Genomic DNA, 27,751 nt, shown 5'->3' with positions numbered 1-27,751 from the left:
CCAATAAGTAATGTCAAGTTTTACATGTTTATTGTTTCATACAGTATCAAGTAGTCCATATATCCCATAATAGTTGATTTGATGCAGCATGCAGAATAGACATCCCATAACTGACGAGCTTCATGTGCCTTCATACGCGTGAGACACCATTTCATTGACCAAAAGCTGCAGAAAAACTGATTTTCTTAAAGCGCGAGTAACTTGTTAGATCTGTATTTACAAAACAACGGGGCAAATGACATAAGCCGAATCTGCTTTGATTGAATTCTGATGTGAATCTGAAAAGATAATGTGTGTTTGTTTCTAATTTGGCAACTTATGTAATGCATTTCATGGTTCTTTCAATATCGGATATAAATTTCACAGCTTAAATGTAAACCATTGGAATAAATGAAACTAAACATGCAGAAAGGAACTAGTTAAAGCAAGCACAGCAGAAACCTCATATATGTCTATATGACTGACGGATATTATTGATATACTAAGATCAGAAGAAATGGTGATGAATTTGGTTACGCTGCTCCTGTCATGCATGTAAACATTCAGAGTTTTTGATTTGAAGCTCTAGTCTTGTTGAAATGACTAAACTCGATTATACACATTTTTACAAGCATTTAGATGCTTTAAATGTGTATTGATCAGCTGTGGATGTTTATCAAAGCAAAAGGATCACCTGCTGCGATTACAAAAGACGGATGTGAAAATAATCCATGTATTATAGAGGATCAGACACATAGCGCTCATAAAACGCTTTGGACACTTCAGCCACTCTTGACCAACTATCAAAGCGGGTGTCTTTCTGTTGGAAGAAAGATTTACAGTACAGGTTTGTTAGAGTTTCAACTGTTTCAAAAGTGAAAACTTTAGTTCAATGTTTGTTCAAAAGTCAATGAGCAACATTAGTTTATAAAAGAGTGAAGTTCTGAGATGAGACTTGCTTTGACATTAAGAGTTTGATTATGTGACTTGTCCAACTAGATTTTGTGATCGCTGTGTGTTCATTTAGTTTTATCAATCATTTTTGTTCATAATCATTTTATCTTGGTAACTTTCTACTAGACTGTCTCACCGCTTCAGACCTGGAGATGCACTTTCCAACAATATAAACATTATATCACGACCAATACAAAAACATTTATTAAACATGGTTAAATGCTAGAAATAGTGTATATCACAAAGTGTAACAGAAGAAAGCCAACATTGCATCTTTACGTCATGCAGTCGAACAAGCTTCTGCACAGGATGGTGGTGAGCGCTTTGTTCTGAATGTTCTGCTTGGCACGTCATACCCTACGTATACTTATTTCATACTTAATATTTTAAAAAAGACAAAACGAAATAAATATTACAAAAGAAGCATTAAAAAAAAAAAACTAAATAAATATGAACAAGCCAATGCTCTTTCCTCTTGAACTGAGACGCTCTTTCAGTGTCCGTAAGCCCATAAAGTGCTACACCAGGTTATCGAGCAGACTGGAGTTCAGTAACACTTACACGCTGGCTTGACAATGCTTCTATTAGACAAAAGTGGCTTAAATACTTCCATTGAAACACACAGAGAGCATTTGCTGGATATCTTGAGCAGGTCGTCAGAGATGGAGAGGAAAGCGGATCTGCTGTAGACGGACTCGCTCACACATCCACCACCATCTTCTTGTGTATATCAAGACCTCCGACAACCTGAAGACGGAAACAGGAAAAGCATGAATACATTTACTCTTGAATGCCTACATAGAATACAATTTTGAATCGTCTTACAGCACAGAATTCCTCGAAAGATATTCTCCCGTCGCCGTCCTTGTCTGCGTTGATGATGGTCTTGTCCACTATCTGCTGCAGCTGAGTGTCCTTCAGATTGTTGCCCACCATCATCTTCAACACCTGGAACAGCTCTCCATTGGAAATGTAGCCGTCCTTGTCCATGTCATAGATCCTAAAAGCAACTGGATGCAGAAAAACAGCAAATTACGACAGAGTCAGATGTTGTCTGATGTGAGATCAGAGATGTGTATTGTACTCACAGCGCAGTTTCTGCTCCTTATCACCCTTCACACTGAACTGAGAGACGCCCTCTATAAACTCTACAAACACAAAAACAACTGATCATTAACTCAACAAGTACACATTTGAATTTTAAAGTTTTAGCAATGTTGTGTTTTTGTCATCATTAGTATTTTTTGTCCATATAGCTTTTAATTTTTATTTCAGTTTTAGTTCTACACTGACCAAAATTATAGACGCAACACTTTTGTTTTTGCTCCCATTTTTCATGAGCTGAACTCAAAGATCTAAGACTTCTTCTGTGTACACAAAAGGCCCATTTCTGTCAAATATCGTTCACAAATCTGTCTAAATCTGTGTTAGTGAGCACTTATCTTTTGCCGAGATGCCACACCTGTGAGGTGGATGGATTAAGATGCTGATTAGACAGCATGATTATTGCACAGGTGTGCCTTAGGCTGGCCACAATAAAAGGCCACTCAGTTTTATCACATAGCACAATGCCACAGATGTCGCATGTTTTGAGGGAATGTGCAACTGGCATGCATTTTGAATGCACAGAGATACCGTGACGAGATACTGAGGCCCATTGTTGTGCCATTCATCCACGACCATCACCTCATGTTGTAGCATGATAATGCACAGTCCCATGTTGCAAGGATCTGTACACAATTCCTGAAAGCTAAAAACATCCCAGTTCTTGCATGGCCATTGAGCATGTTTGGGATGGAAGTTCCTGCCAATATCCAGCAACTTCGAACAGCCATTGAAGAGGAGTGGACCAACACTCCACAAGCCACAATCAACAACCTGATCAACTCAATGCAAAGGAGATGTGTTGCACTGCACTGAGGCAAATGGTGGTCACACCAGATACTGACTGGTTTTTGGACGCCCCCCAACAATACAGTAAAACTGGCCTTTTATTGTGGCCAGCCGAAGGCACACCTGTGCAGTAATCATGCTATCTAATCAGCATCTTGATATGCCACACCTGTGAAGTGGATGGATTATCTCAGAAAAGGAGAAGGTACTTTGTGTTGTATGTTGTCGTGACGTTCATGCACGCACAAAACTACTACGATGGTACCTCAACGTTTCATGGACACACCGTGAAACATTGCAAAAATAGGCTGAAACCGCTGAAACGTGATGTCTGGACAATGCAAGTTTCAAGATATTTGTCTCAACAAATAAGAAAACTTAAAAGTATATTCAAACATCTTAAAAATATGACAATTAGATCTCTGTCATATGGTCAAAAATAAATGCAAAATGTTTTTTGCATAGTTGCGTTTGATACATGAATACTGTAAAAATGTATCTTACAAGGTCACACGATGTAACCTTGCACATTAAGTCCTTAAATCTGAGGGTACTGGACCTGGAAAATCCTTGAAAGGTCTTTGAATTTTAAGTTACCCAAGGTGTTGGAACCCTGATTTTATTTCTTCTTTTTCTCCACCCACGCTAGTAAGTGTATTGGGTGACGAGAGCTCTCCAGTGAGTGCAGTTGAAGGCCAAATATTTGGCTTCTTCCCATGAGATGTTAAGAGAACTAAGGTCATTGATAAAGGTTTGGCGGCAGGTCAGTCATGGTCGGCCCTTGCAACGCCGTCCTCCAGGGGGGACCCACTGAAACGCCTTCTTTGGGATGCAGCTGCTTTCCATCCGCACAATGTAATCGTACTAGGGCTTGGCATATTGCTTCACTGCAGGACTTAATCGGTAATGCGGTCGATAATATTCTTTGCAGCGCTGATGGAAGACATCTACCTTGTGGAAGATACTAGCTAATACTTTCCACATTTCTGCTGCATAAGTTGCCTTGCCAATCTGACCTTTGACGTCTATCTCTGTGTCTCCGTCTCATCTAATAGTGGTGCAGAGGTACATAAACCTATCAACCTCCTCGATGCATCCATCATCCTTAAGCCTTGGCATTTCAGCTTGGGCACCAATACAAATGACTTTGGCACTAATGCGTAGACCTTCGCGTTTTCTTAACCGTTTTCAGCAAGCAGGATGAGATCAATAAGGTAGCTATGTCCATCCTAGTCAATGCCTGCATTTGGTCTTGCCATTGCCTTCATGACAAAATGGAGGTTTATAGTACATTAAAGAATGATCATGTGACTTCTGTGTGCAAGGTGACCTGTAAATTTTGGGAAACGTTTTTGCGAAATTGACATGTTTCCATTAGGCGTATTTTCAAATAATGCAATTTGATGGGTAATGGAAACGCAGCTAGTGTGGCCTGTATCTGTCCTGACGCAGCAGCTGGAATTGTTAAACAAGGACTGGAAGTCAGCCATGAGTTTCTTTGGCACACCATATTTGTAAGATATTCTACAAGGATTCATGAAGGACACTATCGAAGGCCTTCATGAAGTCGATAAATTTGATGGAAAGCATCCATTCATACTTCACACACTGTCCAAGCAAAGATCTGGACGCTACATGATCTTCCTTTCCAGACATCAGCTTGTTCTTCTCAGAGGTGTTTGTCAACAGCTGTCTGCAATCATCGTAGAGAACTGTGGAGAACACTCTTCCCGGTATGGACAGAAGAGTCACGCCACACTAATTTGATGGGACCCACGCCAACACGCATTAAAAAGACCTGTGGCCTTCGTTACCACAGTGGGGCCACCATGCTTCAGAAGTTCCACCTGAATTTCATACAAGCCAGCCGTCTTGTTTGATTTCTTCATCTTAATGGTGATTTGAACAACTTCTGCTTGTGCTGCCTCCAGACAAAAGTCATTGTTGTTTAAGGGAAATGGCTGATTTTATGTTTCGGAAGTGTTCGACTTATTGGGCATTCTATGTCTCCCTGGTGAGGAGCAACTTGCCATTCTTGTTTTTGACTGGAACGGAGGAGCTTCTGCAGACTCCTGGTAGGTCCTTAGCGATTCGGTACAAGGTGTGGGTATCATTTTGATCTGCAGCCACCTGGATTTCTTTGCATTTCAACTCTTACAACTCAACTCAACTCTAACTCTTATTTTGCAGTACAACTCTTTTTCTTTGTTTCACAGCCCAGTCAAGGTCATCACATGCATGTGATGCCGTTTCTTTATTCTTCACATTTTGGGCTTGGTCATGTTTCTGTTTGGCCTTTTTCCTCTGGTCAGTCAAGGCCCATGATCTACACTATATTGCCAAAAGTATTGGGACAATCCCTTCTAATGAACAGGTTTGACTACTTTAGTAATTAGCATGAGTACAAATCTTAATGTTTAAGTATATAATGATTTTCTAGGGAATTGTGTGCCTTTAATTTTATAGCAACAGTTTGGACAGGACCCCTTTCTATTCTAACATCTGTGTATAGGACAAGGTTCAAAATGAAATGATTGATTCAGTCAGTGTGGAAGAACTTGACTGGTCTCCATAAAGCCAAGTCCTAATCCCAGCTGAACACCTCTGGTGTGACTTTAAATACAGACCTTGATCCAAAAACTCATCACCAAACACCAATGACTTGTACATATGGCTACAGTCATTTTAGACACTTCCAAAACTGTTAAAAAAAATGGAAATTTTTTAATTCATAAATTATGTTTCCATCTTTGTTGCCACTGTTTTGGAAGTGCCGTTTTCTGTTCTAAAGAAGGGGGTGTCCCAATACGTTTGTCCATATAGTGTATGTACAAGTCATTGGTGTTTGGTGATGAGTTTTTGGCACAAGGTCTGCATTTAAAGTCACACCAGAGGTGTTCAGCTGGGATTAGGACTTTCTGCAGACCAGTCAATTTCTTCCACACTGACTGAATCAATCATTTCTTTTTGAACATTGCCTTATTCACAGAGGCATTGTAATGTTAGAATAAAAAATATTGCTATAAAATTAGAAGCACACAATCACCTGGAATATAATTATATGCTTAAACATTAAGATTTGTACTCATTAAAAAGATTAAAGTAGTCAAACCTGTTTATTAGAAGAGGTGTCCCAATACTTTTGGCAATATAGTGTAGGTACCTAGGATCCAAGGTCCTGTGTCCAGTTTAATTTGGTGTATTTTATCACCAAATGCTATGTTTCCGTAGCAAATTTTTTTTTTTTTTTTTTTTTTACGGGAACAGGTTGCTAGCCCGATGCCCAAATTTCCTCCTTTGCACCCAGGTTTGGGACCGGCAATGCAAAAGGGAAATGTAATGAAAATATATTTTTTAATGGTTTTAGTTAACTATAATCATCCTTCTAAAAAAAAAAAAAAAAAATAGAGATCTTTAAATCAAGACAGAATCAGTGTGATAGAATGTGAATGTTCTTGGCAACCAACACAAAGGGCTTCTTTTCATGATGTGATGCAACAAGTCTGAGCTACTTTAAGCTTATTTGTTGACGTATTTCACAGCTGCCAGCTTAAGTTTGAGTTCATACACACATTATGTGTGTTTGCAAATGCATGCAGTGCTCTCAAAGAAAACAATCAATGAAGACTAATTCTTATTTTCAATATGCAATGCATTAAAATGAATTTCACTAAACTCATCATGTAGGCCCCATTTCACATAACAATAAAAAAAAAAAATACATATTACAAACCAAAAATGGAGCCTACTTAAAGAAACATTAACATTTAGTCTTTTACCCCATAATAGCATGACATTTCCTGCCAATATAATATAAAAATAATAGCCCCCACCCCCAAATTCTTCTTATTTTAATACAAAACTCTCATTCCCTATACAAGAATTAAATACAAATAATTATTACATTTAATATGGCATGTTATTGTTTGTTGTACTGCCTTTATGCTGGTTTAGATTACATTTTTTAAACTGTACTAATGAAAATGACCTTTGAGAATGCAGACAACCATTTACGGTCACAGAATAATGGTGATTGTGGGGTGAAATGTGACCTGCTCATGTTTTCACATTTTTCCACTTTCAAATAAACAATGCATTTGGTTTCTTGCGCAGTCAAATGATGCCTCACCTTTGAAATCCACCTCTCCGTTGCCATCCGTGTCGAATATATCGATGACTCTCTGCACCAGTGGATTCTGCTGTAACTCGGGCAAGGACATGAACTCCTCCACGCTGAGGGATCCTGAGTTATCTAGGTCGAGTTTCTTAAACCTCTTTCCCAGCCTTTTAATCTCATCAGCATCGACTGGCATGGACAGAGAGAAAACACCCGAGACACACAATAAACACAGAAATGGACAACATTAGCAAACATTCCAGCACACATAACAAATCCTTATCCGTCTGTCTGAGCAGCAGATCCACCCGGTCCAGCCACTATCTGTGCTGCAGCCAAACAACGTTACAAATACCATCAAACGCTGACGAATGAATGAAGCGTGACACACTCACATCCTGTGACGGGATCCTTTGCTGCCGCTGGCTTCACACGGGTCACTACACACAGAGGTTTGCCCATCGCACTGTACCGAAGAGCCATGCGGATCCCACCTTACTGCTTAATACCACTGCTAAGCTTTGAATATCAAACTCACTCACTAACTATAAGCTCCTTCAGATTCAGTCACATGACCCTTTAGTGGGCCTCCCCAACTGTGAGCAGGTCAGCCAACCCTAGCACTCTTTACACCACTGCAAACTGTAAAACATTACTGACATAAACACATTTTTATACACTGCCAGTCAAATGTTAGAAATTGCTTTAAAACAAGTTAATAAGGCAACATTTATTTGATCAAATATACAGAAAAAATGTGGAATACTATTACAATTTAAAATAGCAGCACTGCAAAAAATGCTTTTCTTGCTTATTTTTTTATTTTTTGTCTTGTTTCCAGCCAAAATATCTAAAAATTCTTAAATCACGAAGGATTTTCTAGACAAGTACAAATTATTTTCTTGTTTCCGGAAAAGGACAAGTAAAATAATCTGCCAATGGGGCAAGAAAAATTATCTTGTTTTCTGTTTGAAATAAGATTTTTTTGCTTAAATTGTTAGATTATTTTTCTTGTTCTAAGCAATAACTCACTTAATTTTGACTTCATTTTTTTTTTTTTTTTCGGAAACAAGAAAATAATTTTTACTCGTCTAGAAAATCCTTCTTGATTTAAGAAATCTTAGATATTTTGGCTGGAAACAAGACCACAAAGCTAAGTAAGAAAAGCATTTTTTGCAGTGTGTTAAAAATGTAACCGATTGCTGTGACCAAAGCTGCATTTTCAGCATCATTACTCCAGTTTTCAGTGTCACATGAACCTTCAGAAATCATTCTATGCTGATTTGCTGCTCAAGAAACATTTCTGATTGTTATCAGTATCTTTGTGGAAACTGTAATATACTACCATTTTCAAAATAAATAAATAAATTAATAAATAAATAACTTTTTATTTCTGATTGCATCTGATTGCACTACTGATGGATGTTAAAATCAGCTGTGAAATGATCTCGCCTGTTTAAATGAGTTATTCTAGCTTAACACACTTGTGTTTCCAGGCAACTACAGGTGTGTGGATTATAAAGAACATGATATGTGTTCACCTGTGCTGCACACACCTAAAACAACGGTGCTAATAGCACTCATAAGTGCACATCCATTAACTCTGTGGTCAGATCAGTGGTGATGATGAGTCACCAGCATTAGCTCAATTATAATCAAAGCAATTACAACCACTGAGATGATTGTGAGGACTCTGTTAAAAGCGTGACAATCTCAAGAGGTCAAACTATCAATCCATTAGTACAATGACCTTCACTTGAGCGTCTGAAGTGAGAGAGCACATTTGCCTTTAGCTGTACATACATACTGAATGCTAAACTGATGGTGGGGGAAAAAAACACAAGACATTAGCATTAATAATATTATAAACCAACACAACTGTCCTTATCAGGAAATACGTTTCTGCCACTGTATAAAAAATAAAGATATTTAGAGGCCAAGGACAACAGAGGAAGTATGAGGAGCTAAGCATGGCTGAGAGTGCAATAGTGAGTGGTTAAAGACATTTTTAGGTTATTACAGTCAAAATGAATTAAAAATGACAAATACAATCACTATTAATATGATTTAATTGCTTATCAGTGGTGCTATTATCAAATTGTTATGGTGTGTGAGGTGACAATGACATAAAAAAGTTTGGTGTCAATCTGTACGGCTGCGGCCTCACAATCAGCTTGACATGAATTGCACTGATGCGCTATTCAAGAATGGTTTGGCCTATTAAAAAGCTTTTGGTAACTTTTTGCCTGCATGGTCTGAAGATGATCTGAGCCAATTTTGGTCAAAATCAGATGAACATTCTAGGAGGAGTTTTTTTTAAAGAAATTCAAAATGACAGACTGCAAATTCGACTGAATATGTCAAAATTGATATTAATGTTCTCGGCATGATCCAAGCAATCTATCAAGACCAGTTTCGGTACAGCAATCAAAATCAATCAAAAGCTATTAGCATTTTTGAGAATGTTATTATAAATTTGGACCAGAAGGTGTTTCGATACTTTTTGAGTACCTTCAGAGTATGGTGGTAGGTGATGCTGTGCCAAAACATTGCAGAGATACAACCTCGTGTGCATTTTTGCGTGCTTTCTGTCAAACTGGTTTGTATGGTATTCATGAACAGCTGGGTTTATCAAAAACCTTTTAATAACTTTTTGCCAGCATGGTCTAAAGATCATCTGTGTCAATTTTGGTGAAAATCAGACAAATCGTCTAGGACAAGTAAAGTAGGTTTTACAAATAATTAAAAACTGCGGAAAATCTTGACCCACAGAATTAAACATTCTTGTGTCCATTTGTCTTGGCATTAGCCAAGGAATCAGAAGAAATTTGCTTCTAAACTTTTTGGTTCAGAAGTTTTTAGCATAAACTTGAATGCAAATTTTAGCTATTGTTGGCGCTAGAGAGTTTGAGATAAAGACTTCTAAACTTGCTATTGAGATGGTGTGCCAAGCAGTGCTATAGGCTGCCATGTGCTTCCAGAACAGAAGAATTGCAAGTTATAAAGTCAGAATTGGGTGACATAAACTTGCAGTTGCAAGAATTGTGATTCTGACTTTTTTCCTCACAATTCTAACTTTTAACTAACTTTTCTCACAATTCTAAGATACAAAGTCGCAATTTTGAGAAATATAGTCAAGCACTCAAGTAGCAGTAGTATTTAAACATTTTATTATTTTTTTAATAGCGTTGTATAATGGTAATAGAAAATATAGTCTGATCAATTTTTGTAAATAAAGCATTTCCTATTGTTTTTTTTCACCCCCAGATGATTACAGGGTTCCTACACATTTTCCATTTCAAAACATACTTTTCCAGAAGTTTCCAAACCTCACACATCTAACATAAATGATTAATAGAGCATTATTTTTAGCTTTATATTTGGTATATAGTACAGTCATCTTCTCAGGGATTTTTTTTCCATTGATTTTTTAAAGTGACAACATACAGAGCCCCTAAAATAAATAAATACAGACTTTTACATGCACACAAGAAACTTTTTATTTTCTTCCCTCGAGAAACTATTCACATGCGCTTTTGATTTTTTTCCATGCTTATGCATTACAGTTTCTAGTTTTATATAACCTGTTTTCTTTGTGCATCACTGCCATGCTACTATGAATAAAACAAGAGCATGGACGCACATGAATAAACAGAGATATACTCAAAATTTGCCTTTTCTTATGGTAATACCTCTAATATCAAATCCTAATTAACACTTCCTCTGTGGTGGTGGAGAAACTACGACATGAAATGGGCTGATGGCATAAAATTTGCCAAATTTAAGGGTCTATAAAAAGACAGATACTGTAAAAAAAAAAAAAGTGTTCAAAACCTGGCTTCTGTTAGGGCAATATGTTATAATCTGAGGCCTCAGGTCCTTTTAACACATACTTTGTGGAGGTCAAGAAATGGCACAATAGGTGGCTCAGTGTGCATTTCCTATATGCTAAGTTTAATGGTTTCCTGTGTGCACATAAAAGTCTGCATATTTATTTATTTTTTTATTATTGTTGCAAAAGTCCTTGAAGCTATGTAATACGGTGCTAACCATAGAGAGAGAAGAAACCCAAAATGCTAATAACCTGCATTTTGCATAATCAAAAAGTGCATCTTGAATTCATTCAGTCAAATTTGACAATCACCAAAGAATCACTAAACAGCTGCCATTAAAATTCACTTGTTGCACGATACATTTATTTATATATATATATATATATATTGGGACAAAAGTCTGGAAACACAAATATTTTTCCAAATCTAAAATAAAATAAAAACAACTAAATTATCTGAGTTCAACTCATTAGTATTAGAAAGCTTTGTTTTGCCCAATGGTGATATTTCATACTCGAGATTCAGTTTCATCATGTGCAGACTGTAGATGGATGGATGTATAAATAAAGTAACTGCTGCTCACTAAGCTTCTCTTCATGTATGACAGCTTGTTTCAGACCCATCGATGTTACTCTCCTCGCTGACGGCCAAAGCCTGACATCACCCTATTAATGGCTGCTGGGCAAGACCTGAAGAGCTCTTATTTTTATCCATGAGGTCATAAGAAGCCCCCATAAGTGGCCTGAGGGAAACCCCCAGCAGCACGGGACTCCAGCACACAGGCCGGGTTTATTTTGAGCGCTCCACAGACTGTTTGAGATGCATACGGCCTCTGCCACATGCTAGTATGACACATACTAATCTCCACATACGCTCTTGTAAGTAGGTCATTTGCATGAGCAAGCTGCCAGATCTCAAAAAATAACTCTATCACACGAGTATAAAGAGTTGAAGAGATTACTTGAAGACCGTGCATTTTTGTGAACACCAAGTGTACTATAGAAGATTTTCTTTTAGTCCTATTAGTTTCATGTACGAATGAATTGAAACTTGTCAAGGGTACAATTTTAGCTTAAAATCTACAATGTGACCCTGGACCACAAAACCAGTCGTAAGCGTCAATTTTTGGAAATTGAGATTTATACATAATCTGAAAGCTGAATAAATACACTTTCCATTGATGTATGGTTTGTTAGGATAGGAGAGATACAACTATTTGAAAATCTGGAATCTGAGGGTGCAAAAAAAATCTAAATATTGAGAAAATCGCCTTTAAAGTTGTCCAAATGAAGTTTTTAGCAAAGCATATTACTAATCAAAAATTAAGTTTTGATATATTTATAGTAGAAACTTTACTAAATATATTCATGGAACATGATCTTTACTTATTATCCTAATGACATTTGGCATAAAAAAAAAACAATAATTTTGACCCATACAATGTATTTTTGGCTATTGCTATATATCCCTGCTACTTAAGACGGACTTAAGTGCTACTTGGTTTTGTGGTCTAGGCAGAACATACAAAATCTATGCAGGTGTGTGAATCCAAACCAAAGGCAAAACAAGACAAAGAAAACAAAATACAGAATGAAGCTCATGTACACTGAGGCTACAAAGAAGTGCAATTTTTGTGGCCTCAATGTAACACATCTACACAAGATTTTACCTATTTTTGTACTACAATAAATAATAACAATAATAAATGTTTCTTGAACAGCAAATCATCATATAAGGATCATGTGACACTGAAGACTGGAGTAATGATGCTGAAAATGTAACTTTGATCACAGTAATAAATTACAATTTAAAAAAAAAATTCAAATAGAAAGCAGTTATTTTAAACAGTAACAATATTTTAATTTTTGTCTTGTTTTTGCTGTACTTTGAATCAAATAAATACAGGCATTTAAAACATTTTTTACTGTTCAAAAAGTTTTGACTGGTAGTGTATTAGGGATGCACCGAAATGAAAATTCTTGGCCGAAGCCGAAGAAAATTAAACACTGCGCCAAAGACTGAAGGCTGATTACTGAACACGTTTTTTGTGTTTTCCCCCTTTGACAATTTTTTTCACCATTGTATAAATTGAATAGCCAAAATTTGCTTTTTACAGTTTTGTCTTGGTTTTCAAAGAAAAAAATCTTTTACAAAACAACTATTTAAAAATATTAACTTAACCCTGAACATTTTTGAACATTCTAGTAGACATTATAGCCTACCAACAAAGTGCAATTTAACTTAAAATTAATAAGTTAGTAAATAATATTCTTTGTTAATTTTTTGAATCAGGCATGTGTTTTTAATGTACAAATAAATGCAGCCTTGCTGAGCAAAGGAGAATGTTATAATAAATGTATTAATAGAGCTGTTGTAATGTAATTATTACACACACACACACACACACACACACACAGTTACCCAAGCTGTGGTGTATGAATCCCTGTTTTAGCAAAGCTCCTCACATGGCGATGTGGTAAAGTGAGGTAAGACTGAGAGTGCGTGCTGATGTCGGGTCAAGCCCCACGGGCGCCAGATCCTCACAGCTCATTAACAGCTGCATTGGAGCTCAAGTGCACAGAGTCGCTGATTCCCAACTATGGCTCTAAGTGTCTCGTTTCTTTCTCTGTTCCACTCTGGTGCCTGAATAGTGTGTCGTTTGCATGAGTTATCTTTAATCTGGCACAATCATGGTTAGATTTGACAAAGATGAACTAACTCTGGAGTGTGTCAGACGGTCCTGATCTCTCGCTTAGTTTTGCATGTATTAAACGTTTGCACACATCAGAGGGAAGCAAAACTAATTAAAAAGTTTCAGAGCTAAAAATAAGCATCGGCATCTTTACTTCAACGTATTTAGCTTGTTTCATATCTGTTTCACGATTAGAGATTCAGGTAAGAGTGATCACGCTTCAGTCCCCATCTAGGTTTGATCAGCATTTTTATGTAAAGTAGGTAGAAATGTAATGGTACTTACAATGCGAGCACATTTCCAGGGGATAACTTGCCTCATTTCCCTACAACAGAAAAAAACATAAGCAACATTACCATGCAAATTTCATGAACTTTTATTATTTGAATATATTACAAATGACCTTTCAAATAGACATTAGATTAGACAGTAAGAGAGTGATATGAAAGAGTGTCTTATTGTACAGATCAAAAACACTGTGTAATTTGGTCAGTAAAACATTTGGAATTATCGTAACAAAACCGCCAGATTTACCTTTTGATTGTAAATATCATGATCACAGTCTAATCATTGCGTTAATGTTACGGTCATCTCTGATAAGAAACAAACGACTTCTGTAAAGCTGCTTTTAAACAATATGAGATGCAATCTGGGAAAAAACCATCGGAAAACCACAAAAACAGTTAACCTATCAAAATAAACCACATAACATATTTAATAAAGGTGTATCAGTGCACATTCTCCGCCAGTGCTGGGTAAACTACGGTACGCAAAGTTTTATTGATTTATTTTTTTAATATTGTGAGATGGCAACGCAACACATAATATTATTTTTTCCAAGTAATTAGTAAAGTAACGCATTACTTTTTAATTGACAAGAAAATATCTGAGTTACTTTTTCAACTTTTTGCCCCCATTTATTGATTAAAAGCTCTCCTGTCCCCATGTTGAGAGAAATTGTGAGTAAGATGTTACTTTAGTTCTAGAATAAATGTGAACATGCCAAAAGAATAATCTCACTTACTAAAAAACAGATACAGAATTGCTCAAATTGAATAAAAATAGTGAAATTCAATGCAAACCTGCAATAATTTAATATGTTAAATAAGACAAACATTTATTAACAGATGTCTTTGCTGCTGACCTTCGATGATCCAATTTATCCACCCTAATAAGCAAAATTACTCAAGATAATATAACATTTGTTTTCCTTTTTTTATTACTGAAGCTTTTGGTGTGAAAAGGCTTTTACATTTGCCAAAAATATAACTTTTTATAAACAAACGAGCAAGCCCTGCTCAGATTTAAAAAGTAACACAAAAGTAACGCAACGCATTTCTTTCCATAAAAAGTAATTAGTTACATTTTTAGGGAGTAACTCAGTATTGTAATGCATTACTTTTAAAAGTAACTTTCCTCAACACTGAATATAGCCATAACTTTCGTTACGTTCAAGCTATGGACAAATAAACAGTTCTGGAAAGGGCTTGAATCCAGCTTTCATATGAGATCATGTAATTATTTGTATTTATTTATTTTTTGCAAATGTAAAAAAAAAAAATCAATAACGAAGTTAATTTTCTTTAAGCACATTACAATAAAAAAAATAAAAAAAAATAGAGACAAATTAGCCTATACTGATGCCCTGCCAACATATTAGCATTTATATTATTCAGAAACTTTTTTCATCCTTTCAAAATACAGGGGGAAAAAAAACAAGAATCCTACATACTGACATTTCTATGTCTTCTAAAACAATACTTGTGCAGAACCTGTGATGGCTGTGACACAGAGACACTGAATTCCTCCCTTTCATGTGATACAAACCAAACGCCGCTGCTGCCGCTCTGCTCTAGAAGATGAAATACTAAATGGCTCCACTCTCTGTATCTCCATCTGCTTTGATTTATTATTTATAAAGTCCCATTCAGTTCAAGGGCTCAAAGGCCTATATTCTGTATCTGTCACAGCAGTGAGGGACAGATGAGAGCTTGGTCTAATCTGACTGTAATAAATCAACTCCATATACAGGTAGCATCTTCGCTTAGTTTTAAACATTTGGAGTCTGGATTCTTTGTATGTTTTGACTAAACAGCAGCTTTTTGCACAGTAGTGCTCTGTCACTGTGAATGTGTGATGTGTCGGTGTTTCTGGGCCTGGTGTTGTGCAGCAGCGTGGGCTTTGTGAATGTACCATGTGATCAGCAGCGAGAGCTGAAGCCCCACAGCAGGGCTACAAAGAGACGCCACATCTGCCATGGGAGACCCTGACTGATGGTGCGGCTAGGACAGCTGTGCTGGCTATCGAAATGAATTTAGATACAAAGGAAATATATGTAAAGATTTGAAAGGGAGAAGCGATTAGTCAGAGTGCAGACTGAAGACATGAGCCGCTCCAGTGATGGAGAATGTTATATTATTTATTCCCAGTTTGAATAACAGTTTTGATTGACTGAAATGACCATACAAATCTGGGTGAGTTGCTCAGACAAAGCTCCTCAGCATTAGCCTGCATTGCTCACAAAGATATGCGTTTCTTCTCACAAAGCAGAAAGGCTTTAGTGTAGGGGTGTGCGATATGGCAAAAATGTCATATCACGATTTTTTTCACAATTATCACGATTTTATCACGATTCTTTGTGGTGTTGGTTTTACTATTTTGCAAGTTGTCTAAGCAGTACAGCCAAACGTATTACCCTATTTTAAAACCAAAGCCTTACAAGGTAAACAAAATATAAAATAAACAGAATGGCAGATGTTTAGGCCAAAGTAGGCGAAGATAAAAATCTTTGTCATTATTTTTTCTTTGTTATTAAAAATAAGAACAAAGATAGGCTACATGTTACAAATACACGTAATATATAAATAAGTGCTTTAATTTTCATGTACAGTAGGTGTACTTATCAGTAGCATTCAAGAAACTTAATTAACAATTATAAAAACACAACACTACATACATAAATTATACATTGACTCTTATTAAAGCAACTGTATTAAAGTTCTTCAGTCAAGAGCAGTGTGTGGTTTTCCTTTGTGTTTTATTTTAGTAGCGTACTACTACCCAAAAATGACAATTATGTCATCATTTCCTCACTCTCGAGTTTTTTTAAGCATAAAACATGTTGAACATAAAAATTATTTTGTAGAATGTGGGTAACCAAACAGTTGCTGGTCTCTAGTTACTTCCATAGTATTTGATCTATTTTTTCCAAATATCAAAGTCAGTGGGGACCAGCTACTGTTATCCACAATCTTCAAAATATATATATTTTTTGTGTTTAGCACATGAAAAAAAATAATAGAGGTTTGGGACAATATGTGAATGAGTACATTTTTGGGTGAACTGTCCCTTTAATAACAATCGCACGCATGTTTAGTTCTGTCGCTTTAAGAGTTGCATGCATCTACTAATATAGGCGTGCATCCGTTTTTCTCTCAACTGTTTACTTTCACTTTACACATAACCAACTGTGTTTATATGTAATCCTTGTGTGTTTTTGACAATATTAGCGAATTAGAAAGAAAGATAGCTTAGTCCAGTAATCAGGCGCTGTTGACAGGCTTTTAGCGCGCAGAACAGCGCACGGACGAAATAGCGTTATTTAGGCTTTAAAGCCCATGGAAATAATGTACTTTTGTGATTGCGAATAAGTGCAGTGTCTCGTGAGTGAATACATGTCAAGTTGTACAGTATATTGAGACGGAGGCACACTGTAGCATGATACTACAATATTTTTTTTTTTTTTTTTTTTTTTAAAAAGCAGATAATGGAGACATTTTAATCCTCCACGATCAATAATCGTCATATGGCACACCCCTACTTTAGTGATACAGAAAGTGTTTTTACTGAAGTGAGGCAGGCGGTGTGAACGCTGTGCATACAGGTCAGAGTGCCACTGCTGTTAGGCCTGCAGAAATGTTTTGGCTGTTAGCTTGTTCTCAGTCCGCTTATGACTTCTGGACAGAAAGCAAACTTGTGGACTGTGAAGTGGTCTGGATCAGTGTCAGTTGAGGTGAAACGGTAAACTGTACCCTCTTATTATTGAAAAGAACTGTTTACCCAGAAATGTACTGTTGCTGAGTGTTTGTAAAAACAAAACAAAAAAACAAAACCATCATTAAGATGTTTCTACATGAGTAGTTTTCTTCAGTCGAAACGTAGTCTAGTCTGAATCAGAAGGGAAACCTGCACAGATCAAGCCCTGTTTTTAAACTAAAACAGTTCTAAACAAATATGTGGGTGGATTTTGATGTGAGGAACAACAGGAGATTGACTTTTTCACTGAAGGAAGTATTATTATGGATTATAGACTCTTTGTTCTGTCTTTTCAACATTATTGATTGACCAGAGTAGTGTGGATTACTTGTGGATTACTGTGATGTTTTTTTCAGCTGTTTGGACTCATTCTGACGGCACCCATTCACTACAGATGATCTATTGGTGAGCAACCGATGGAATGACACTTTTCTTAAAATCTGGGGCTGAATTCACAAAAATAATGAATCTGTGCGCTGTCTTTGTCTATGGCTGCATTTATATGCACTCAATACTGTATTTATAGGCTAAAATAAAAAAAAAACGAGCTCCCTATATAACTCATTTTTGTAGTGTTGTTACTGAATTTTGACATTTTGATCATTCACATCACACATAACCATGATCGATCATTGTTTACATTATCAGTCATTGGCGTCACTTCAGAAAACTTGTGCACATCCCTATTAACAGTTCTACCATCTATGTATTATATGTATCTAGTGTTAATGTAATGCTTGGATACAAACATTTATTTAAAATAACATAAAAAATAAGGTTATTAATTAAGGTTAAGTGAGGTTATTATCACTTTATGTTATTTACAATGATTTTTAAGACGACTCTTTTCAAGAATTTGAATTCCTGAATAGAATCTTTGTAAATAAATAAATTTAAATAGTGAATATATGAAAATATATACAACAAACAGGTCAAATTAATGCAATTTACTGGTCTTGCTATGAACGATTCATCCATGAACATTTAATTTGTAATTTGTTTGAGCGCATAAAATATAATCATGATGTTATAATATTATTTTATTATTAATTTGAGTAATTATAGCTGTACATAAATAAATACAGCATTACTTTTTTAAAGAATAACAGGAACTACAAAAAGAGATCATTTTTGGCAATTTGCCAACAGTAAATGCAATTTATTTTCTTTTTATTATTTTTTTTTGTATGTGTGTCTTGAATTTGGGGTGATATTTCATCTAGAGGTTTTTGAAAAAATGTTAGCCTTAATTCAAATTTATAATCTATCTACATTCACAGAACATTTTCCTTATTTATTAATCACACTACAGTTTCTGCAGGACTCTTTGTGGTTTTGTCTTGTAACTGCCTTACATCCTCAGAGATGAAACGTGGCAAACCTACAAAACCAACTGTGAAAAGCAGATGCAGTAAATGCAAATGCACAGCATCAAATGGCATCTGAAGTGTTCTTGAAGAGTAGGTCTGGGTTATTAATATCAGATCTAACCCTGAGTGCTAAATAAACATGAATTAGAGCAATGATTATTCACAGCACACCTATCCATGAGTAGACAAGAGAAAACGAAGCCTTACAGCTCAAAAAAGAGAAAATGGACAGGAAAAGATGGCATTTTAAATTCAATCCTGAATCATTAGTGGGCTCTTCTGAGATGTAAATGAACTCTTTAGTGGGCTGAACATTGTCTGGAAGACCTAAGAGGCAAACACTCAGCACAGTTCATAAATAATGCATTCATCATTCAGAGTCAATTAGACCGCACAAAACATGCCCTGCACAGTGAACGCACAGCCCGCTCGATGCATAGCTAACATAAATATATTCCAACAAAACTCGCTGAAACGTCTTTAATAACAACACAGTGTAAAAATACATCGACAGAATGACAAATGTTGCACAGCTGGAGATGCTGCTTATAGCTGGTCAGAATCATAAGTGTCTGCCTCTCATGTACATTTTGCTCATGCCAATTACATTTAGGCAATACGGTTTGAGGCCAGAGAAGTGGTTTGTGATGGAGACGGTGGGGGTTAGACATAATACAGAGGAAACATCTCCAACACACACACACACACACACACACACTTCAAACATGCGCTTCAATTTACTGCTATCCATTTCTGAAAATTAACAAAACAAATTATATTCTTGAATAGTCATGGACATGGGTTCTGTGAGATTCCCGCTGCTTTATAAGGTACGAATTAGACTCAATTCTAATAAAGGAATTAGGGCTGGGCGATAAAACGATAATGATAATTATCACAAATTATCTGCTCTCTTGCTTGTTACATGTGATACTGCTAAACTATATAATGTAATATAAATATAAGACAAACCCATCAAGGATTTTTTTTTTTTTTTTTTTTTTTTTGGCCAGCATATCTTGAATTTTAGGCTCCGTAACTGCATTCTAACCGGCCACAAAGTCCTTCGTCATACTGCATCGTAGGGCTGCTCGATTATGGCAAAAATCATAATCATGATTATTTTGGTCAATAATGTAATCACAATTTTTAACGGGATTATGAGAGGGTCTGAAACTTTATATGGTGAATTAATTCATTTAAAGATAGCAATACAATAGGGAAAAAAAGATATACTGAATAAAAGATAATTGAATGTAAGACAAAACAGCATAGTCAAAAGTCCCACTGTCAGTGAGTCAGTGTCTGTGAGTGATTTTGTCTTAGTCTTTTGTTGTTTGATTAACATTAAGCACAGAGATTGTAGAGGGAATATTACTTGTGGACGCTTCAAGAGCTGCACAGATCCAATATACTGTTACACACGTATTTTTATTCTCAACTGTTTACATTAATTTCAGACATAAGTTGAGGGTTTACACGAATAATCACCAAACGCCGCATTTTGACATATATTTGCATGTATTTAGCGTGTAGGTACACATCTTAAGCTAAATGTTCACTAAATGTTCTGTTCGGTCTCTGAACGCAAACACAGAACAGCGCAAATTCTCTTTTGTGCTTTTAAAAACACAACATCAAATAAATGTTAATAAATCAAGCAAGTCCCATTTTATGCAAGTGTTGTTACATGATTTTACTGATTTGCATGTGAAATTTGGCTTTTATAGGGGAGCAAACGTGCACAACAGTGTTAAGTTAAAGAGGGTAAACTTTATCACTGAACTGAATCTGCATATGCATTTTAGACACTTATGTGTTATTGCTCCATCTAAGCAACAAAAGCAAATCCTGGAATGAATTGAATTCAGTGAAGAACACAAATGACTCAGTGATTTAAACTAGTTTAAAGCCAGATGAAACAGCGCTGATAAACAGTAGAAATACTGTTTGCAACACAGTCAGAGGGATTTTCAATCTACAAATCGCCATAATTTACCATGCATTTACTGTAGTAACACTAACTGCACCATAGTATTGTGGCATAAATGGGGGATATTCCTATTGATTTTTTATTATTATTATTGTAGACTGTAGACATTAGGGATGCACAGAGAAAGACGCAAAAATCATCAATAGCAGGAGTCTGTTTAGTATTGCATTGCATGTCTTCGATGAGAAGAGAAAGGGCTGGTTGTTGCTGGTTACTGCATGATGACTGAAATCACCAAATGGCCTTAAACCATTAGTAAATAAACTACAGAACGTTATGTTGTATAATACACAAGCCAATTGTATTTATTCTGACAGCGCTGCAGCAGCTCCTTAGCCAGGGCTCAAAGTCCAAAGATGAGAATCATTCATAAATCTGCTGCTGTCAGCAAAAAGGACTGAAATAATATTATTTTACTAATAATTACTTTTACTTTTACTTATTAATTTGAATGTAAATTGTGCTTTGTTGGTAGGCTATGTCTACTAGAATGTTAAAACTGTTCAGTGTTAAATAAATATTTTTAAATTGCTGTTTTGTAATACATTTTTTTTTCTTTGAAAAGCAAGACAAGACTGTAAAAAGCAAATATTGGCTATTTAATTTATGCAGTGGTGAAAAAAATTGGCAAAATACATGGCAAAAAAAGGGTGTTCAGTAATTGATTGAGCATTCAGCCCTGTTTAAATTTGTTCGACTTCGGCCAAGAATTTTGATTTCGGTGCATCCCTAGTAGACATGTACTAAATGAATACCAGGAGTGATGGAATACAATTACAGTATTTTCTGTGAGCTATAGTGTTTGTGCATTTATACTAAATATACAGTACAGACCAAAAGTTTGTATTGTAACACCTTCTCATTCAGGTGTGTCCAAACTTTTGGTATGTACTGTAGATATGAATTCAACTGAAAAAAAATTGTGAACAATATCTTTCAGGTGGTCAAATAGCAAATAGCAAATAGTGGAGCTCTGCAGCCACCTACTGGTAAAAGTTATTTGTAGTTTTTTTTTTTTTTTACTTTTAAAACTAGATTTTCCAAAAGATGGGCAAGAATCTTACACTAAACCATGCGAAATTATCCATGTTATCCCCATGAATTGAAGTTAGAAATGTGGGTCTTTTATGAAGTGAATTTTACATAAAAAAGCAGTTTTTGCATAAAAACCCATTTAAAAAAAATATTTATTTATTAATTTATATATATTTAAAAAATATCACTAACCCACTGAAAATTTGAATGAGAAGGTGTGTCCAAACTTTTGGTGTGTACTGTATGTAGAATACTGTTTTTCAGGCAAATGCCTAGAAACCATATAGATACATTTTTTACCACAGTAGTGCGGTTCTGTATGTGTGGTTTTGACTGTGGTTATCATGATCTACAGTCGTAGCCAAAAGTTTTAAGAATGACACAAATATTAGTTTTCACAAAGTTTGCTGCTAAACTGCTTTTAGATTTTTGTTTCAGTTGTTTCTGTGATGTACTGAAATATAATTACAAGCACTTCATACTTTTCAAAGGCTTTGATCAACAATTACATGACATTTATGCAAAGAGTCAGTATTTGCAGTGTTGGCCCTTCTTTTTCAGGACCTCTTCAATTCGACTGGGCATGCTCTCAATCAACTTCTGGGCCAAATTCTGACTGATAGCAACCCATTCTTCATAATCACTTCTTGGAGTTTGTCAGAATTAGTGGGTTTTTGTTTGTCCACCCGCCTCTTGAGGATTGACCACAAGTTCTCAATGGGATTAAGATCTGGGGAGTTTCCAGGCCATGGACCCAAAATGTCAACGTTTTGGTCCCCGAGCCACTTAGTTATCACTTTTGCCTTATGGCACGGTGCTCCATCGTGCTGGAAAATGCATTGTTCTTCACCAAACTGTTGTTGGATTGTTGGAAGAAGTTGCTGTTGGAGGGTGTTTTGGTACCATTCTTTATTCATGGCTGTGTTTTTGGGCAAAATTGTGAGTGAGCCCACTCCCTTGGATGAGAAGCAACCCCACACATGAATGGTCTCAGGATGCTTTACTGTTGGCATGACACAGGACTGATGGTAGCGCTCACCTTTTCTTCTCCGGACAAGCCTTCTTCCAGATGCCCCAAACAATCGGAAAGAGGCTTCATCGGAGAATATGACTTTGCCCCAGTCCTCAGCAGTCCATTCGCCATACTTTTTGCAGAAGATCAATCTGTCCCTGATGTTTTTTTTTTTTTTTTTTTGAGAGAAGTGGCTTCTTTGCTGCCCTTCTTGACACCAGGCCATCTTCCAAAAATCTTGGCCTCACTTTTGCGCTCACACCTGCCTGCTGCCTAGGGCTGGGCAATTTGGCTTAGAATCAAAATCTCGATTAATTGAACATTTTAACCCGATTACGATTAATGAACGATTATTTTATTTATTAATAAAATTATATTTATATAATAATTATTTTTTTGCCCTCATAGTTCACTGACAAGTTTTGTACAGTAAATATGTTCACATATTACAAGCGAGAGATTTTTGGATGAAGGGTGCATTACTTGATTTTAAAATAATTGAAGGAAACACACTATCTACGATCTATGATTATTAATTGAACATCAGTGTTGAACAACTGAAATTAAAGCAAGCATTGCTTAAAACGAAAAGTCACATTTTTCTTAAATTAGTGAAAATAAATAACTTGCACTATTGGAAACAAAATAAATAATTTTCAATGTTTTTCATATTAAAAGTAGAAAATAAGCAGTATCTCCTCTAAATAAAATTACCCTTGTATATCCTGTAAAAATACTTTTTACTGTATAAATACTGTTTAAGCTCTCCATCGACATGTTGGCAGAATAACGGAACGGAGCGCTTGCGTTTTTTAAAGGGAAAGTAATTGAAATAATCTTCCTGGAAAAATTTTAACGATTATAGGTTCTGAATGTCGATTTCGATTATTTTTCGATTAATCGCCCAGCCCTACTGCTGCCATTCCTGAGCAAGCTCTGCACTGGTGGCACTCCGATCCCGCAGCTGAATCCTCTTTAGGAGACGATCCTGGCGCTTGCTGGACTTTCTTGGACGCCCTGAAGCCTTCTTAACAAGAATTGAACCTCTTTCCTTGAAGTTCTTGATGATCCTATAAATTGTTGATTTAGGTGCAATCTTAGTAGCCACAATATCCTTGCCTGTGAAGCCATTTTTATGCAATGCAATGATGGCTGCACGCGTTTCTTTGCAGGTCACCATGGTTAACAATGGAAGAACAATGATTTCAAGCATCACCCTCCTTTTAACATGTCAAGTCTGCCATTCTAACCCAATCAGCCTGACATAATGATCTCCAGCCTTGTGCTCGTCAACATTCTCACCTGAGTTAACAAGACGACTACTGAAATGATCTCAGCAGGTCCTTTAATGACAGCAATGAAATGCAGTGGAAAGTTTTTTTGGGATTAAGTTAATTTTCATGGCAAAGAAGGACTATGCAATTCATCTGATCACTCTTCATAACATTCTGGAGTATATGCAAATTGCTTTTATAAAAACTTAAGCAGCAACTTTTCCAATTTCCAATATTTATGTAATTCTTAAAACTTTTGGCCATGACTGTACATGTACGCTACTATGGAACACCAATGGTTAATTTTAATGAAACTCGAACAGTCAGAATAATTTCATTTCAATATATAAAAATTAGGTTGTTACGATTTTTTAAAGATGTTACTGTTTTTGATAATGAACATAACTTTACATGCTATAACTTGGCCATATATCCCAGCCCTAATAGCAATATAATAAAACTAGACTCTGTAAAAATCCACATAACATGGTGGTAATAATGGAAAATATCAGCCCTAAAACTAAAGATGACTATTTTCTACTAAAGGTAAAATTGCAAGCATGAGTAATAAGGGGGAGAGAACTGATATGATCGTTCTTCATTCTCTTTCATGATGCCCACAAAAAATGACTAATGCTCACAAAGAGTTGAACACTACCTGATAGCAGGCCTCCGCTTGACTAATGTGTATGTGTGTAATACCTGGAGAAAGCCAGCCGCTAGCATTCCAATTGATCTAAACTCCATGCAGAAACAATACTAACTTTACATGTCAGACAGGCGGCTCTTCCTGTCTAGGTGGGCGGCTCTGGGCAGAATAAACGGCAGTATAGTATGTACCAGACCTTACATGACGCCCAGTGAGAACTCTCGAAAACCTTGACTCCTCAAACACACTAATAAAAATGATTTAGTGCTTGAAGTAAATCTAGGTCTTTTGTAATTGTTGCCATGATGCAGAAAACATCAGAATTATGTGGAATCATGGAATCCAGTCATAGAAATAGAAGTTACTGTTTAATGCAAAATGTTACAGAGTAATCATATTGGGTTATGGACTAGAGTTTAAATGTAAAGCACAAAAAATATATTCATATAAGGTTTGCAAAACATGTTATTACATTTCAAAACATTAATTAAATTGTTACTTTTTTTGTTTTTTGTTTTTTACTATTTTTGATTAAAGAAATATAAAAAATTGGTCCCTTCTATTGTAAGTATGTAAATTAATGAAGGCATAAATATTTTTTAAGATTCGTGAATTCAATTGTACACTTTTTTATTATTAAAATGTAATTAACTGTTAAACTAAAATAAAAACAGAATTTGAGAAGAAAAAAAATTGGGAAAAAATACAACAGATTTCATAGGGCCATAAAAATGTGTTAATCCTTTAATAAACCATTTGTAAATCTTATAGGTTTCATGTTTTCAATTAATTTGACCTGCTTTTTGAATACAAAAACAATAATAAATAATAATAATTTAACTATTCAAATGGAAATCCAGAGAACTATAGATCCCTGTAAATCTCAGTGTATATCTCATATTTATGCAAAGTGCCTTGCAAAGGTTTTCCTAGCTCTTGAATTGCAGATCCTAATGAACACATCAAGAGCTCTGCATGAGACTGTTCTGTAAGGAAAGGTGCAACAAAAAACCCATTACTGCAGAAAAGGTTTGCCCAGGGCTTTAGCATCTAAAATACTGAAGTAAAGCAGTTCTCTAGCTGCAATATCATCACCAGAAGCTGAGACAGAGCTATATTTTTACCAAAGTGTGGCCACAGTATAAGCCAACTACGGCAGCATCTCATCTCATCAAACTGCTTTGATTTCACATCTTTAAAGGTTTCTGCACCACTAGCATCACCAAAGTTTTCAAAAATATTGAAATCTGTCAGAGCCATAGCCTTGTGGGCAGTGTATTAACATAAAACAAATGCAAGATATAAACTGCCTACTGGTTCTTCTACAAGTATACCAACGCAATATCTGTAATATAGCCAGCGAAAGAATTTGTCAAGGGTCTGGAGTATTTTGAAAGGCACTGAATAATCAGCAACATGATCTTCATAAAAACTGATATTTAGTTTTCGCTTTAAACATGTCACAACACAAACTCAGCGTTTCAGGGTTGCAGTTTGACCTCAAGTTGACGGCACGGCAGTGTGTTTGACACGACACCCCTCCCGACGGCTGTCAGTCTGTCACAAGACTCTTCCAGAAAAAGACATCGACTATGGCGCAGAGTTTTATTAAAATGCGAAGCCCTAAGGACCTGGAACAGAACGTGGCAGGGCAGACCTAGTTTTTGTTCCAGTTAACTTTAATGAAAACAATCAGCTGGAAGCTTGCGGTTTTCTCAGGTAGGATAGGTGAGGCTTCTAGTATGGCATCTTCTTGTCGGCTTGCACTGAAATCTGTGAATCATGACATTAACCACCAAGTGTAATGAGTGTCTGGTGTGTGGCTGAATTTCTAGTGCAATTTGATGATGGCACATCTGGACAATACTGTGATATCATCTATGGTTTTCTACTGTTTTTGCAATCTGGGCATGAAGCACTTCAGTACTAATTATTGAAAGGGCTGACTGTAGAGTTGTAGTATTGCAGGCTACATTATATGAATAAGTGTGTAATGCAAAGAATAACTATAAAATGCATAATAGGTGAGACGAAACAGTAAAAAAACAATCTGTTCTCTTATTTATCAAACTGTTGATACAATAATAGAAGTGGACATGCCTGCTTCTTGTAATGACTCACTAATGTCACACTTAATAGCTCTGGCTTTAACTTTAAATGCCAAGCAGCATCACACGAGACGGCAGCATTCAGCACTGTGTTACTCAGGTAAGCATTCATTTTGCAACCACTTTGCATGAAATATACTAAGAATAAACACTCAACCTGGCAGACGCACTAGAGGAAATCAACAAAGCTATATGTTACGACAGCTTAGCCAAACGCTGAATTTGTTGCCCAGTGTTTGCAGGATGCATTTGCAACTACGATATGTGCTATTTGTTTACAGTGCTGCAAATGTGTTGTGCTCCTTACCATTTTGCTGCCTGTGCGACGGAATTCCCCCTCGGAAATGAACAGCAGTAAATGACAGCACAAAAATAAGAGGAAAATGCTGCTCTCGGTCTTGTTGTTTTGTGAAGAAAAGCCTGGTTTTGACACAGCAGCAGCGTAACCTATTTTCCGTCCGTTTCCGTGGGTTTCACTGCAGCAACGACGCGAGGAAGAGCCGCAGGGCGGGGAGGGAGGGAGGAGCGGAGGAGGCACGCTGCTATTGGACGACACGCGACAGAGGCGGGGCGAAGAAGCGCTGATGGGCGGTCCTTCGGTACACTACATACGGGAAACCTTAGCTCCACCCACTCCCTCCACCCTGCCCTCACTCAAACACTCACGATAATTTGCATATGAGCTGCTAGTGGACGCACTAAGTTAGGCAATTCTTACAGTGCAGTTCACTTTCATGCCCTTCCCATCAATATGTCGCAATACGTCTAAAATTAAAACATAAACAAAAATGAAATGGTTAGAGTTAG

At 36.3% G+C, this 27,751-nt stretch overlaps 1 protein-coding gene across 2 annotated transcripts; it reads right to left on the bottom strand.

The window, feature by feature from the left end:
• Positions 1–8: 8 nt before the first annotated feature.
• On the bottom strand, positions 9–27,415 carry ppp3r1a (protein phosphatase 3, regulatory subunit B, alpha a). 2 transcript variants are annotated; one of them, XM_073834303.1, is made up of 6 exons: positions 27,252–27,415; positions 13,754–13,793; positions 6,956–7,132; positions 2,022–2,081; positions 1,759–1,943; positions 9–1,680 (listed from the first exon to the last, which is right to left on the bottom strand). In XM_073834303.1, exons 1-6 carry the CDS (start codon positions 27,252–27,254, stop codon positions 1,633–1,635), a joined length of 513 nt encoding a protein of 170 aa, XP_073690404.1. In that variant the 5' UTR covers positions 27,255–27,415; the 3' UTR covers positions 9–1,632. The 2 variants fall into 2 exon arrangements, with proteins under 2 accessions (XP_073690404.1, XP_073690403.1); XM_073834302.1 differs by lacking the exons at positions 13,754–13,793; positions 27,252–27,415 and adding an exon at positions 7,339–7,474.
• Between the last annotated feature and the right edge of the window lie 336 nt (positions 27,416–27,751).

Source organism: Garra rufa, chromosome 2, assembly GCF_049309525.1.
Source record: "Garra rufa chromosome 2, GarRuf1.0, whole genome shotgun sequence".
Classification (NCBI taxonomy): Eukaryota; Metazoa; Chordata; class Actinopteri; order Cypriniformes; family Cyprinidae; genus Garra; species Garra rufa.
This window is presented reverse-complemented; position numbering and strand designations above follow the sequence as displayed.

What these genes read in the sequence shown, in the direction of transcription:
- ppp3r1a (XM_073834302.1), bottom strand. Translation starts at nt 7,426, where the DNA reads ATGGCTCTTCGGTACAGTGCGATGGGCAAACCTCTGTGTGTAGTGACC. An exon ending in TAAGGAGCAGAAACTGCGCT is followed by an intron (nt 1,944 to 2,021) that starts GTGAGTACAATA and finishes TTCTGCATCCAG; the next exon opens with TTGCTTTTAGGATCTATGAC. An exon ending in CTTTCGAGGAATTCTGTGCT is followed by an intron (nt 1,681 to 1,758) that starts GTAAGACGATTC and finishes TTCCGTCTTCAG; the next exon opens with GTTGTCGGAGGTCTTGATAT.